Source organism: Lithobates pipiens, unplaced genomic scaffold, assembly GCF_037356315.1.
Source record: "Lithobates pipiens isolate NorthernLeopardFrog02 unplaced genomic scaffold, aLitPip1_a1.2 Scaffold_22, whole genome shotgun sequence".
In the NCBI taxonomy this organism is placed as follows: domain Eukaryota; kingdom Metazoa; phylum Chordata; class Amphibia; order Anura; family Ranidae; genus Lithobates; species Lithobates pipiens.
This window is the reverse complement of record NW_027507784.1, coordinates 257,571,541-257,585,562: the sequence shown is the minus strand read 5'-3', so window position 1 is coordinate 257,585,562 and position 14,022 is coordinate 257,571,541. Positions and strand designations below refer to the sequence as shown.

Genomic DNA, 14,022 nt, shown 5'->3' with positions numbered 1-14,022 from the left:
TGACAAATGTCTAACATTAGCAGAGGTTGTAGCCGCTCCACACTTTAAAGGCTTTGGCTGAATTAATACAGGCTAAGCACCACAAATACTTTTAAATTAATTTTAATATTCAAAGCAAACTCGCCTATCCATCTATTTCTCAATGTTTTCTTTTGTTGCGAAATCACTTTGAAAAACACCCCTAGCATTTATAGCTACAGCCATCTTAAGTAAGGTCAGTTAATTCATGTAGCATTTACTTCCTGGAATCCATCTACCCTTAGCTTAGGCATGCAGACAGTAGGGTGTGCTTGGCTGAGGCAATTCACCCAACACCCCCCCCCCCTTTCTAAAGGGGAGAAAAAATGCCTATGAAGACTCGTGGCATAAGGAATAAATATAGCTAATGGTTGCGAGAGTTTATTTACACTTTAAGGACAGATTATTACACTTCTCTGTAGATAAGTATTGACGTGTTTCTTTGATGTATGGTATGTGTCCTCTTTTTGAGCTTCCAAATTTTTTCAGACTGGGATCTGGGCGTTTGTTTGTTGTACGAATGTAAGAGAAAACAGTTGAGAAAAACAGAAATTCTGAACTCGTGGATTGACCTCCGGCTAACTTACAAGGTATGCTGATCCAGCATTAAGACAAACCTTGTGTTGCCTTTTGCCTGTGAGTAAATATTGTGAAATGAGGAAATGTTTGGGGTGTGTGTTTTTTTGTTTTTTGTCAGATACATTTTTGAATCCAAATGCACATAAATCATAGAGCGAAGATCGAGGAGATGACATGGATATTAGTGTTTAAACACCATACATGGCGCTTCCATCGTTGAGTCAGAGACAGGATCCGCCAGCCCCAGATGTTTACCATAGAAATTTCAGGTGGACCAGATGGTTGGCGGAGTCATAACATCACGCCCGGCCGAGATTGTGTGTGTGTGTGTTTTTTTATTTCAGGCTTCCCAGCCTGGAGGTGAGATATGAGGTCTTATTGACCCCATATGTCACTGTAAAGAGGACCGATCATGCTATATTCCTATTACAAGGGATGTTTACATTCCGTGTAATAAGAATAAAAGTGTCCCTGTGTGCTCACACGCAGAAGCGACCGCATACGTAAGTCCCGCCCACACATGTATCACAGCGAACGTTAGAGCGAAAGCAATAATTCTAGACCTAGTGAAAATATGGCTGAAAAACAACAGCTAATAAACTCCGCGCCACTTATAAAAAAATTATTAATCAGTGAATCAAATATACCAAGTGAAAACACTAATAGCTGCTCTCTAGAAACAAGAAGAAAAAACGTATAATACTAAAGATAAAGTGATAGTAGGGGCGCTGAAAAATTATAAATATAAACATCAATAACAAATGTGAAAATGAATAATCATAAACCACCTTAAGTAATAATTACTATCGCCATAAATTGAAAAAAGCAGATGGTTGCAACAAAATAAATAGTGATATATATAAAAAATGATAATAAAGTCCCACTTAGATACTAAAAAAAAAAAAAAAAATATCCAAAGTCCAAAACAGTGATTCATTCAGTGAAGAACTCCATCTAAATCCATATGCCAGAAGGCGGCTGAAATCTTCTACAAAGTTGTGACACGTCCCTTCACCAAACTTTTTTTGGACACAGAACAAACACCCCAACTGTGAAGATAAAGTTGTCTTCTTACCAGATGCTGTTGACTACTTTACTGAAAAAGATAGTCAAATAGGCTTATGCAGGTGAATTCCCTGCTCACATGGAATGTGCTGGACCTCTTATGGAAAAAACCTTCTCCTCATAGATTCAGACAGGTCATAAAAAAGGAGAGCAAACAAAAACCATAGTGTGACACCATTTAATAATAAAATAAATTAAAAAACATAAGGCCAAATGGCTGCTTACATATGCCGGTGCCCGACCTGGCACTGGGGCTGCTCGCTTAAAACAATCGTTTCGTAATGGATGCGTAGTTCCTCGTTGTGTAGGGCGTGCGTTCCACCAGGAAACAGCCGACAACCAAAAACGACCGGAACTACGTGTACGAACGTGACTAGGTACCGCCTCGACGTACGTTTCGTTTGACACGTCATCACGTCGCTTCCTGATGACGTGTCAAACGAAACGTACGTCGAGGCGGTACCTAGTCACGTTCGTACACGTAGTTCCGGTCGTTTTTGGTTGTCGGCTGTTTCCTGGTGGAACGCACGCCCTACACAACGAGGAACTACGCATCCATTACGAAACGATTGTTTTAAGCGAGCAGCCCCAGTGCCAGGTCGGGCACCGGCATATGTAAGCAGCCATTTGGCCTTATGTTTTTTAATTTATTTTATTATTAAATGGTGTCACACTATGGTTTTTGTTTGCTCTCCTTTTTTATGACCTGTCTGAATCTATGAGAAGGTTTTTTCCATAAGAGGTCCAGCACATTCCATGTGAGCAGGGAATTCACCTGCATAAGCCTATTTGACTATCTTTTTCAGTAAAGTAGTCAACAACATCTGGTAAGAAGACAACTTTATCTTCACAGTTGGGGTGTTTGTTCTGTGTCCAAAAAAAGTTTGGTGAAGGGACGTGTCACAACTTTGTAGAAGATTTCAGCCGCCTTCTGGCATATGGATTTAGATGGAGTTCTTCACTGAATGAATCACTGTTTTGGACTTTGGATATTTTTTTTTTTTTTTTTTTTTTTTTTTAGTATCTAAGTGGGACTTTATTATCATTTTTTATATATATCACTATTTATTTTGTTGCAACCATCTGCTTTTTTCAATTTATGGTGATAGTAATTATTACTTGAGGTGGTTTATGATTATTAATTTTCACATTTTGTTATTGATGTTTTATATTTATAATTTTTCAGCGCCCCTACTATCACTTTATCTTTAATTCTAGACCTAGACCTCCTCTGTAACTCAAAACATGTAACCAGTAAAAACTTTTAAAGCGTTGCCTATGGGGATTTTTTTAAAGAGGGATTTCACTGTAAAAAAAAAAAAATATTAAAAGCCAGCAGCTACAAATACTGCAGCTGCTGACCTTTTAATAAATGGACACTCACCTGTCCCAGGATCCAGCGATGTCGGCAGCCGAGGCCGATCAATCACTCGGCTATTGACTGTCGCCGCCATTCTAGGTGAGGGAATCGGGAAGTGAAGCGTTGCAGCTTCACTTCCCGGTTCCCTACTGCGCATGTGCGAGTCGCGTGGCGCAATGGGAATGGTCCGCGCTGTCTCTGGGACCCGTGTTTATCCCAGCAGACCGCGCCCGGGACAGGAAGAGGCATAGACTCCGGTGGGAGTCTATGCCCAAAAGTGGGTGCAAATACCTGTCTTAGACAGGTATCTGCACCCCCCCCCCCTTGTGAAAGTTGCCAACTGTGATACCGGAGGGGGGGAGGGTTCCGCAACTTCCACTTTAGGGTGAAACCCTGCTTTAAGTACCGAAGTTTGGTGCCATTCCACTAGCGTGTGCAAATTTGAAGTGTGACATGTTGGGTATCTATTTACTTGGCATCAATTCATCTTTCACATTTTGCAAAAAAAATTGGGCTAACTTTACTTGTTTGGGGGTTGTATGTAATTTTCTAGCAAAAAAAATATGATTTTTACATGTAGGAGATAAATGACAGAATTGGCCTGGGTGGCAAGTGGTCAATTTAACTGCACAATATCATCTCAATTTTAGAAAATATGTAAACCATGCTGCACAGTTCTCAAACAAAACGGTTATGTGATCATGTCAAATATTATATCTATACATAAAAGCAATATTTCTTTTCATACATCAGGGGACACAGAGCCATAGTAGTTACTATGTGGGTTAAATAGGCCACCTTATGGTGATTAAAAACTGCACTCCGTATATAACCCCTCCCACTACCCGGAGTACCTCAGTTTTTTCACTAGTGTCTAAGGTGTTGGTCAGGAGTAAAGATGTGCTGTGCTGTGCTGAGCTCCACTGGGGCAATCCTTGCTGGGGCTAGCCATACTGACTGGATCCATTCAAAGTGTCTCTTCTGGCCAAACTGTATGGTACCCAGGCCTCGTATCCGAAGAAACAAGGTCTTGCCTGCGAATGCTTCTCTTTTTAGAGAGTTTGACCCCGGGATCCAGTACTTTTTGCTAGTAAGGCCATAAAGTTTTACTGGCAGGGTGCCGTTGCAGGTCCAGGATTGTGGGTTTCCTCGAGGATTCCCAGCTCCTGAAGGTTTAACGGAACCCACCGTGAAGGGTGAAGATTGGGTCTGTTGGTTTACCACAGAAAAACCTGTGGTGGGAAAAGTAAGTGGAGTTTAAGAAATTTTTTACATTTTTCTTATGAATGTCTTTAAATTTGTAAGGGTTGTCATGCCTATGTGGTCACCACTGGGGGCTGTATTGAGCACTTGTGTTTCATGCTTCTCAGAGAGCCACGATGTGATCCATGAAGCAGAAAGTTCTTCCTCATCCAGCCAGCAGCAAGACTGCCGGTAAGCCGGGGGGGGGGGGGGCGAGTCCCTCTCCCCACCAGATGCCCCATGTGCAGTTTTTTTTTCTCCCCCCTCATCTCAGGGGAAAGAGCGCCAAAAAAAGGCACAAACAGACGTTGCTCGGCGGCTTCCAGCTCCCCCTCGTCATTTCTATCTCTCTCCCTGGGATCCCCATAGAATCAGGAGCGTGGGAAAAGGACATTTTTAAAAGTTACAGGGAAGGGTCGTAGACGATGGGGGCGGGGCTTACCACTGCGTTGGCATCCTCCAATGTTTAGCGCGGGGTCAGCCTGCGCTGGCAGCGATCGGAGTATCTCAGTCCTTAATGGACCAGTTTAAAGATGTACTCAAAGTTATTCCTGATCAGCAGGCCCAGGATTTGGCCGGTATATCAGAAGCATTGTGTTTCACAGTAGACGCCATGAAAGATTCTATTCTCCAGGCCTCACGGCTTATGCTAGGGCTGGTACATGTGCGTAGAATCCTATGGTTGAAAAATTGGTCAGCCGAAGCGCCATGCAAAAAGCTCTTGGCCAGTTTCCTTTTCATGGTGAACGGTTGTTCGGAGACGATCTGGATAAGTATATCCAAGGAATTTCTAATGGGGAAAAGTTCCCTTTTGCCGGTTGAGAAGAAATTTAAGCATTTTACTTTTAAACGTACTTCTCCAGTGCGAGGGGCAGCTCCCTCCAGGCAGTCACAACGGCCTCCACTGTCAGATTCAAGAGGTAAACCTCAGGGTCAGTCCCAGGGACAAAAGAGGACCTGGGGGAGGAAACTCACAAAACAAAATACTAAAGCCTCCTTATGAAGGGATGCCCCCGCTCGCTCGAGTGGAGGGGAGGCTTCTACAGTTTTCAAGAGTCTGGCAGGAAGAATGTCAAGACAGATGGGTCGCTTCCTCAATTTCTCTAGGTTACAAACAAGAGTTCCCGTCTCCTTGTTTTCTCAGATCAAATGTTCCCAGAGATCCAATGAAAAAGAAGTCTCCCTTTCTAGCTGTGATATCAGCAGTCCCCTTGGAAGAGCAAGGTTTGGGCTTTTATTCAAACCTGTTCACAACTCCAAAACCAAGCGGGGATGTCAGACCCATTTTAGATCTCAAACATCTAAACCAGTTTTTAAATATCTGTTCCTTTCGCATGGAGCCAGTCCGATCTGTAGTCTCTATCTTACAAGGGGGAAAACTTCTGTCATCAATCGACATCAAGGATGCTTATCTCCATGTGACGATTTTCCCAGCTCATCAGAAATTTCTACGCCTCGAGGTACAAAATCTTAATTTTCAGTTTGTAGCTCTACCTTTCGTTCTGGCTACTGCACTTCAAGTGTTTACAAAGGTCCTGGCTCGTTTTTTTAGCCAGGTTAAGGGCCAAAGGTATAACAATACTAGCCTACTTAGACAATCTACTCTTGATAAATCAATCTGTAGCCCACTTAAACCAAACTTTGGTCACCACAGTCAGCTAGTTGGAAGACCTAGGTTGGATTCTCAACTTAGAGAAATCCTCCTTAAAACCATCAAGGAGATTGCAGTACTTGGGACTGATCGTAGATACAGCTCAGAAGTGGGTTTCTGCCCCAGGAAAGGATCAGATCCATAAAAGAACTGATCTAGGTGGTCAAACAAAGAAGTTCTTCTATTTGACTTTGCTTGAAATTGTTGGGAAAGATGGTGGCTTCTTTCGAGGCCATTCCTTATGCGCAGTTTCATTCAAGACTGCTACAAAACAGTATCCTGTCTACTTGGAACAAGAAGGTCCAAGCTCTGGACTTTCCAATGCATTTATCCCCCAATGTGCGTCAGCCTCAATTGGTGGTTGATATCCGAGAATCTTCAAAAAGAGAAATCCTTTCTGCCAGTTACCTGATAGGTGGTAACAGATGCCAGCCTTCTAGGCTGGGGAGAAGTCCTGGAAGAAGTATCTGTCCAGGGGAAATGGTCCAACTCGGAGAGGAGCTTGCCCATCAATATTCTAGAGATTCGGGCAGTACGCCTGGCCCTGGAGGCCTGGACGCTCAGACTACGGAATTATCCTGTCAGGATTCAATCCGACAATGCCACAGCAGTGGCCTACATCAATCACCAAGGTGGTACGAGAAATCGTGCGGCACAAAGAGGTGAATAATAATCTTTCTTGGGCAGAAAGCAACATTCCTTGCCTATCAGCAATTTTCATTCCAGAATAGAAAATTGGCAGGTGGACTACTTGAGTCACCAACAATTGTTCCCTTCATCCCGACATCTTTCTGTCTATATGTGGAAAAATGGGGAGCTCCCGACGTGGATCTGTTCGCATCCAGGTTCAACAACAAGATGGACAACTTTGTGTCAAGGACAAGGGATCCGATGGCATGCGGAACAGATGCCTTGGTCTTTCTGTGGGATCAGTTCTCACTGATCTATGCGTTCGCTCCTGTTCTGCTGCTTCCGTCTCTTCTTCGCAGGATCAAGCAAGAAGGGAAGGAGGTGATTATTGTGGCCCAGGAGATCTTGGTTTGCAGAGATTATAAAAATGGTGGTAAGGGACCCTTGGACCCTACCACCATGGCCAGACCTTCTCTCGCAAGGTCCGGTATTCCATCCTACCATACACACGCAAAATTTTAATGGTTTGGCTATTGAGACCCACATTCTAAAGGAACGTGAGCTGTCAACTTCAGTCGTTTCTACTATGATTAATGCTAGGAAGCCGGCCTCCAGAATCATTTACTATAGTGTCTGGAAGGCATACGTCTCCTGGTGTCAATCCAGGGGTTGGCACCCCAGAAAATATGTCATGGTCAGGATCCTTGAATTCCTACAGATGGGATTAGAGATGAAGCTGGCCTTGAGCACATTTCTGCTATGTATCTGTGGATGAGTCTATAAGTTTGTAATTACTTGTGATAAAGAATTGACACATATATTGTTTTTTGGGGGACAAACATTGCTTTATCATGACCCTAAAGTCCTTCTGAGAATTTTTTTATTTTTTTTTGTTTTGCATACATTTCATTTTTCTCCTGCATCAGTAATTTATAGTTCTTACTGATTTAAAATTAAAACAGGTATACCCTAAACCACATATTTTTAACAGTAAATCTTTAAAGCTAGCAATGTATATGTGTGCTTTATTCAAAATGTTTCCAGCAAATAATTTAAAATAGAAACATGGAAGAGGAGATGAAACTGTTAAAGTAAAAAAAAAAAGCATGTCCTGGTTACTTAAGTGTTAACTCCCTGTGCACACAATAAAAACTTTCCTCTGTCAGCTGCAGCTCTCTCACTCACAAATCTGTCTGACAGGGAATATAGGAGATAAGATGATTACTATGTTACGTGTTTGTTTTTGGCTTAAAATGTTACATTAAATTCTCACTGAGATTGTCTGTCAGAGTGATCATTCAGTGAGAGACTTCTGACTAACTCCCAGTCTTAGGATTTCATGGGCTTTTTACAGAAAGAGATGAGAAAAGATTGCAAGGCGTACAAGACACATCCTGTGTATAGAGAAGGGGGTTTTATGGACGTTTTTAAGACTCCTAAGGTTGGCAACTGGATACGTTTTATTTCAATTTTTATGCTATTAGCCTATCGGTGAATGCGTTGAGGTATTAATGATCTATTATCATACCAATATTGAAACCATGTTGGCAATGCCATAACGTGGATCGTCATTCTCTGTATGCCTTAAGTATCTAGGACAAAGGTGAATAGTTCCTGGGGCCATATTTGTACCATTCAGGGGTATGATATGTTCTATGTAAAATATATAATGTGTTGGGACGTAGTTGATGAGTTCAGTCTCTTATGGATAATTATGATTTATTGTCTTGTTTCAGCTATTCTACAATCGCAAACCAAAGGGCTTAAATGGAGCTTTACAGGATGTGGGAATCGAATTTTCTGGAAGAGAACATTCAGGTTCACATACTTTTTAATTCTGTTTCTGTATTAAAGTGAAAGTCCAATCAAATGCTAACTATACTTAAACCTGCTCCCACGCCCATTCTAACTACCCTGTAAAGGAAAGATGTCTATGCCAACGGTGCTCAGGTCTGGTCACATGATCAGCTCTCATCACCGGATTCAGTGTAGAGGAGTGATGGCTAACTGAGTGACGTCACCGCATAGACATTGCAGCCATTGTCAGTGATCTCTCTTCTTCCCTAGAGTTGGCCAGATCAAATTTAATATATTTCAGCTTGTCAATAAGATGTGGCTACATTCGTTTTCTGGTGATCCAGCCAGTAACACACCACCTATATTAGAGTGCCTCCACTCTGGATGAAGGAGCACAGGGGTCAGCAGCATTTTCCGTCTGGGCGGGGGGGTGTTAGATGTAATAGCAGATTTAGATACAGTAGTAGTTTTAAGCTGAACTACAGCTAACACTTTTTAGAAGCAGTTACAGCAAACTTTTGAGATAAAGTAAATTGTCTCAATCCTCTAAATGCTACATCTGCAGAACATCTTGTTCTGTTGTAAAACAAGATTTACTGGACAGATCACCAGGTGGCAATAAAGGAAAGAGAGCCTGAAAAACGAATGCCACCACCCCATCTAAAAATTGGTAAGTTGCAATATAAAAATTATTTTTGGTGTTTAACACTACATTAACCGCTTGCCGACCAGCTGCCGTCATTATACTGCGGCAGATCGGCACGATCCCACGAGCCGTCAGCGATATACGTCTGCTACTTTAAGTGGGCTAGCAGGCGTGCCCACTGCACTCAGGGGGGGTGCCCATGCTCGTGGCCGAGAGTCGCAATGACCGCCGGCCACAAGAGATCGCGGGCATTAGAGGCAGAACAGGAAAGTATGTGTGAAAACACACAAATCGCTTTTCTGTGAGGAGAGACAGATTGTGAGTTCCTAATAGCTAGGAACCGCAATCTTTCCTCTAGGTCAGCCCCCCCCCCCCCCTACAGATAGAAACACACACAGGGAACACAGGTAACTCCTTGCTCGCCCCCTAGTATTAACCCCCTTCCCTGCCAGTGAAATTTTTTACAGTAATCGGTGCATTTTTATAGCACTGATCACTGTATAAATGCCAATGGTCCCAAAAATGTCTGCCATAATGTGGCAGTCCAAATAAAAATCGCAGATCGCTGCCATTAAACCTATCCCCTATTTTGTAGATTCTATAAATTTTGCGCAAACCAATCAAATGCTTATTGTGTTTTTTTTTTTTTTTTTTTTTTTTTTTTAATACCAAAAATATGTAGAAGAATACATATTGGCCTAAACCTGAGAAAAAATTGCTTTTTTTTTTTTTTTTTTTTTCAAAATATCGGGGTTTTGTTTATAGCGCAAAAAATAAAAACCACCGAGATGATCAAATACCACCAAAAGCTCTATTTGTAGGGGGAAAAAATGTCAATTTTGTTTGGGTGCAGCGTTGCATGACTGCGCAATTGTCAGTTAAAGCGACGCAGTGCCGAATTGCAAAAATTGGCCCGGTCATTCAGCAGCCAAATGTTCATGAAGTGGTTAAAAAAAAATGTTATTCCTCTTGATTTCCCACCCAAGGCTTAGTTTGCATTTGGGGTAAATGTATTTGAGCTTACCCCTCCCCCCCAAACTGCAAAAGAAGCCTTACACATGCCCCGGCTGCAATGCTTTTTATCCTGACCTGGCAAAAATAAGTTTCCCAGCTGTTCTCTGCTGCATTCAGCAGGCAGTTAACCATCACCAATGGCCCAGCAACATGATCCATTTATGTGAACTGGGCTGTGCCACAAGTTCCTGCAATGCAGGCTTTAAGTGTTTTGAAGCAGGCAGTGAGGCGGACACTAAACCTAACACATACCACGGATTGCTCTTTAGAGGGCCAATGCAAGTGTAAACAGTATATGTGCATCAAAAGTGTTCTAAGCTCTTGGTTCCACTCTCATGTCACAGCTCTCTAGAAATTCACAGAAAGCGGTAACAAAGCATTTACTTTCCCTTTTGCTTAACTAATTTCTCAATGGGCGTTATGTAATTTTATAATGGGCATGTTTTATGCCCGAAAATTGTTTTAAAAATCCATACGCGTGAGGCAAAAGTCTGTTTTCAGTTGGTTTCTACCATTTTAGAAACACTCTGCTGTTTACATTAGAGAGCTGGCAGGGTGCCAAGATCTCATAGAAAAACCTCACTGCCTATGTTGTGACATTTTTTAAAAATGTATTTATTCACAATGCTTGTAGATACAGAGAATGATGGCTTGTTTAAAAATGCAGACAACAAGATTGTGTTTGTCAGAAGTGCTTTGAGTGTAATGTACAGACACACATAATCTACTCAATGAACACTCTACTACTATATCTGCCTACGGAAATCGATACTGCCACTCAAACCAAAATTTTCTCGGCCTCTTGCAAAATAGACGACTGACTGGAACTTTTACATCTACACCTGCCTTTGCTTATTTTAAAATTTGATTGCATTTGAAATTACATTTTTCCTAAATACTATAAAAAAAATTGTCTTCTAGGGCTGGATGATTCCCGAAACACTGCAAGACTTGCTTGGAGAATGATTTGTGATGGGTGTGTAATGAAAATAACCAAATCTTTAGATAAGGTCAGTTGGTTTTTTAGGTCTCCATTTTTCCTCCAGTCCATTCATCCTGATATTTAATGTTCAAGATATAAATAAACATCTGAACTGTTGGTTGCATAAAACCAGAATTCAAAAGAAACACATTTCTCAGACTTGTTGCTGTGCTGATCTATTTTGAAAGATTCTGGGTTTTGTTTGTGAAATTAGGTACGGCCATGCAAACCTTCAGAGCAAAGTGGGATGGTTTTGATCGAGCAAACCAGTAGATCTGTACAAGAAGATGGCAATCGGACTTCAAATGACAAGCAAGATTTTAAAATACATCCAACGTCTGCACATTCAAATGCTATTAATGAAGTCCAATTTACTCCATTTGTTTGTCCAAGAAAAATTGCTAATAAAATGAATGGCAGACAACAAGATGGCACGTTGGGAGTAGCACGTGCGGATGTACAGCCACCACAAAATCTACTCAATGGACTCTCTACTACTATACTTGGCTTTGGAAGTAACTACAGGCACTCAAACCAAAATTCTCTGGGTCCCTTGCAAAATAGAAGACAAACTGGCACTTTTACATCTACACCTGCCAAGAATGCACCCCAGTGTCCCAGTCATGTGTTATTCTCTACCACTATTGTGTCTGTGAATGATGTGTCAGGTATGGAAGTGGACTCCAGTTCAGATTTGTCTATTTTGGCTGACTGGGAAGAAGCAGCTGTAATAGCAGATTCCCAAGAAGAACAAAGTGTTCGCTCTGGCGAGAATGAAGAATCGGTTTTACCACTAGTTGATTCGCTATCTGCTAGTGTTTTAAGACTTAATGACAATAAACCAAATCTGCAGCCCCATAAGAAAAATATTCTGTGTCACCCATCCACTCTGAACTCTAAATCAGTCGTGTACAGAAGTCCAGACACCACAATTTATAATGTCGGTATGAAGAAGCAAGTGTCCAATAACTCCACATTTAAACTCCCCACTGTTCTGATCAACAAACCTGGTGTGACTCCTCAAACTGACAGGCAGCCAAGTAAAACCCCTTCAGTATTGGATTACTTTCCAAAGAGGAAACTTTCTAGTGTCAGTTTCTCTTCACCACCAAAGAAACTACCCTTTACCATCCATGAAGATCAGAGTAATCAGACATTACCATTTGTTAGTGGGCCTTCTCGTAAAGTGCCTCAAACTATCTTAAACTCCACTGTAAATCTGAGTAGTAACAATAGGCCAACAAAACTTACCCGTATTACTGCCCCAATGTGCAACTGTGGCCGAAGGGCAAAGAAACTTACTGTGTCTAATGGAGGTCCAAATCAAGGTAGGGTCTTCTACAGCTGTGCCATACGAAAGAGAGATGATGATGGGAAAGGCTGTAGCTATTTCAAATGGGAAGATACACTTCTGAAGGAAAAGTCTCTAGACTCTCCATCTATTTTATCCTCCAGTAGGATATCTGTTACTTCAAATACAAGTTTAGCTTCTTGTTCTGAGACTCCCAAAACATTTAAGCTAAGGCCATCATTAAGAACATAGTTTTTAAAGGATACACCATAGGACTGTTTTTAGTCAGAATAATGTTAAAATCATGATTTTGATATTTTAAATGATTATTTTATTTATGCTGTGTAGGGCCTGAGTTATAAGCTTTCACAGCAACTATACATCAGTGTTTTTTTTTTTTTTCAGTGTTTTTCAATGTTATTCAATTATGTAAACTTATATGAAAACCTGCAGCTGACGAGTACCTCCTAATGTGAGTTACTGCATATCCAGATCTTTCACAATCCTTTTAAAGAAAATACTGTTTTATAGAAGACTTTATTTTATTTCTTTTAAGCTTTACTTTGAATTAAATTGAGACGCCTGGGATACAGAAGACTTTAAATGAGCAACACTATCCAAAAGTAATTATTTGCCTGTCCACTAGAAATGTATAAATCACGTGGCTCTCTGATTCTGTGACACATAAATTGTAACTGTGACAGCAGTATACTGGGCTGCTATGTCAATCTTCGATGAACGTTAATAGGACACTGCTAAAGTTGAGATTTATGAGCCAAGCTGTTGTGGGTTATAAGACCCTGCGGCAGAGATGTAGGACCTGCTTTTTCTACAAGATGACAGTTCACTTTTTTTTAAACGTTGAACACATCCACAATGGATCACTGTTTTTATGAAGCTGACATAAACTTGAGTTTAGGACTATTACTGGATTATTCAGTTTTTTTAAAAAACCTTAATGGCAAGTAGAGAGCATTAACCAGTGACCGAAGGTTATATGCCAGCTCACTGTAAGGAATTCAGTGAATTAATAGTTTTAATGTTTTTCGCTGTGAGTTGGTGCGCTTTGTACTTTATTAATGCTCATTGCACTGCCTAACTGAATAAGCCTGATAATTCTGTTACAATTCCTGAAGCAGTCTTTTGCATCTACTTTTAACACCTAATATTATGTGACTACCATTAAATATTTGCTTCAGGCATGGCTGTCAGGTCATGAAAAGTATTAAGCAAAAATGATTACCATGTTCTATACATGTTACGCCATATCTTTTCATTTACAGGAGGTTTATTCTGATGATTTTATTGGAAGGACTGGCAGTTTTTTTTTTTTCTTTTTTTTACTCTTAAACAGTAATACATTAAATGAAATCTGTGCTTTATGTATTTTGCTTTTTTAACATGAAATGTCTGTATGAATGAAATGTTCTCTTAACCTCCTCCAGGTTTTTTTAATATTAAAAAAATATATTTTTCTAGCTCGCATTATGAAATGACTGGTTAATCGTAAAATCCATTTGATACATGTTATAGTGCCAGACTTTTTGGGGCCCCAAAGAAAAATGTCCTGAGAGTCTTCAACATCTTAGCCTTTGTACACACGGTCGGACATTCCGATGGAAAATGTCCGATCGGACCGTGTTGTCGGATAATCCGACTGTGTGTGGGCTCCATCAGACTGTTTCCGTCGGAATTTCTGACATGATCCAATCAGACTTTGTCCGATTGTGTGTAGAGAATTCCGATC

General features: G+C 40.9%; 1 protein-coding gene across 1 annotated transcript in view; it reads left to right on the top strand.

Annotated features, from left to right (window-relative positions):
• ERI2 (ERI1 exoribonuclease family member 2) overlaps positions 1-13,753 on the top strand; it is a 39,212-nt gene extending 25,459 nt beyond the window's left edge. The window contains exons 7-10 of the mRNA XM_077448985.1: positions 508-608; positions 8,282-8,363; positions 10,924-11,012; positions 11,199-13,753. Coding sequence (XP_077305111.1) covers positions 508-608; positions 8,282-8,363; positions 10,924-11,012; positions 11,199-12,527 — 1,601 coding nt within the window. The 3' untranslated portion in view covers positions 12,528-13,753. The remainder of the gene's footprint in view (positions 1-507; positions 609-8,281; positions 8,364-10,923; positions 11,013-11,198) is intronic.
• Positions 13,754-14,022: the final 269 nt, after the last annotated feature.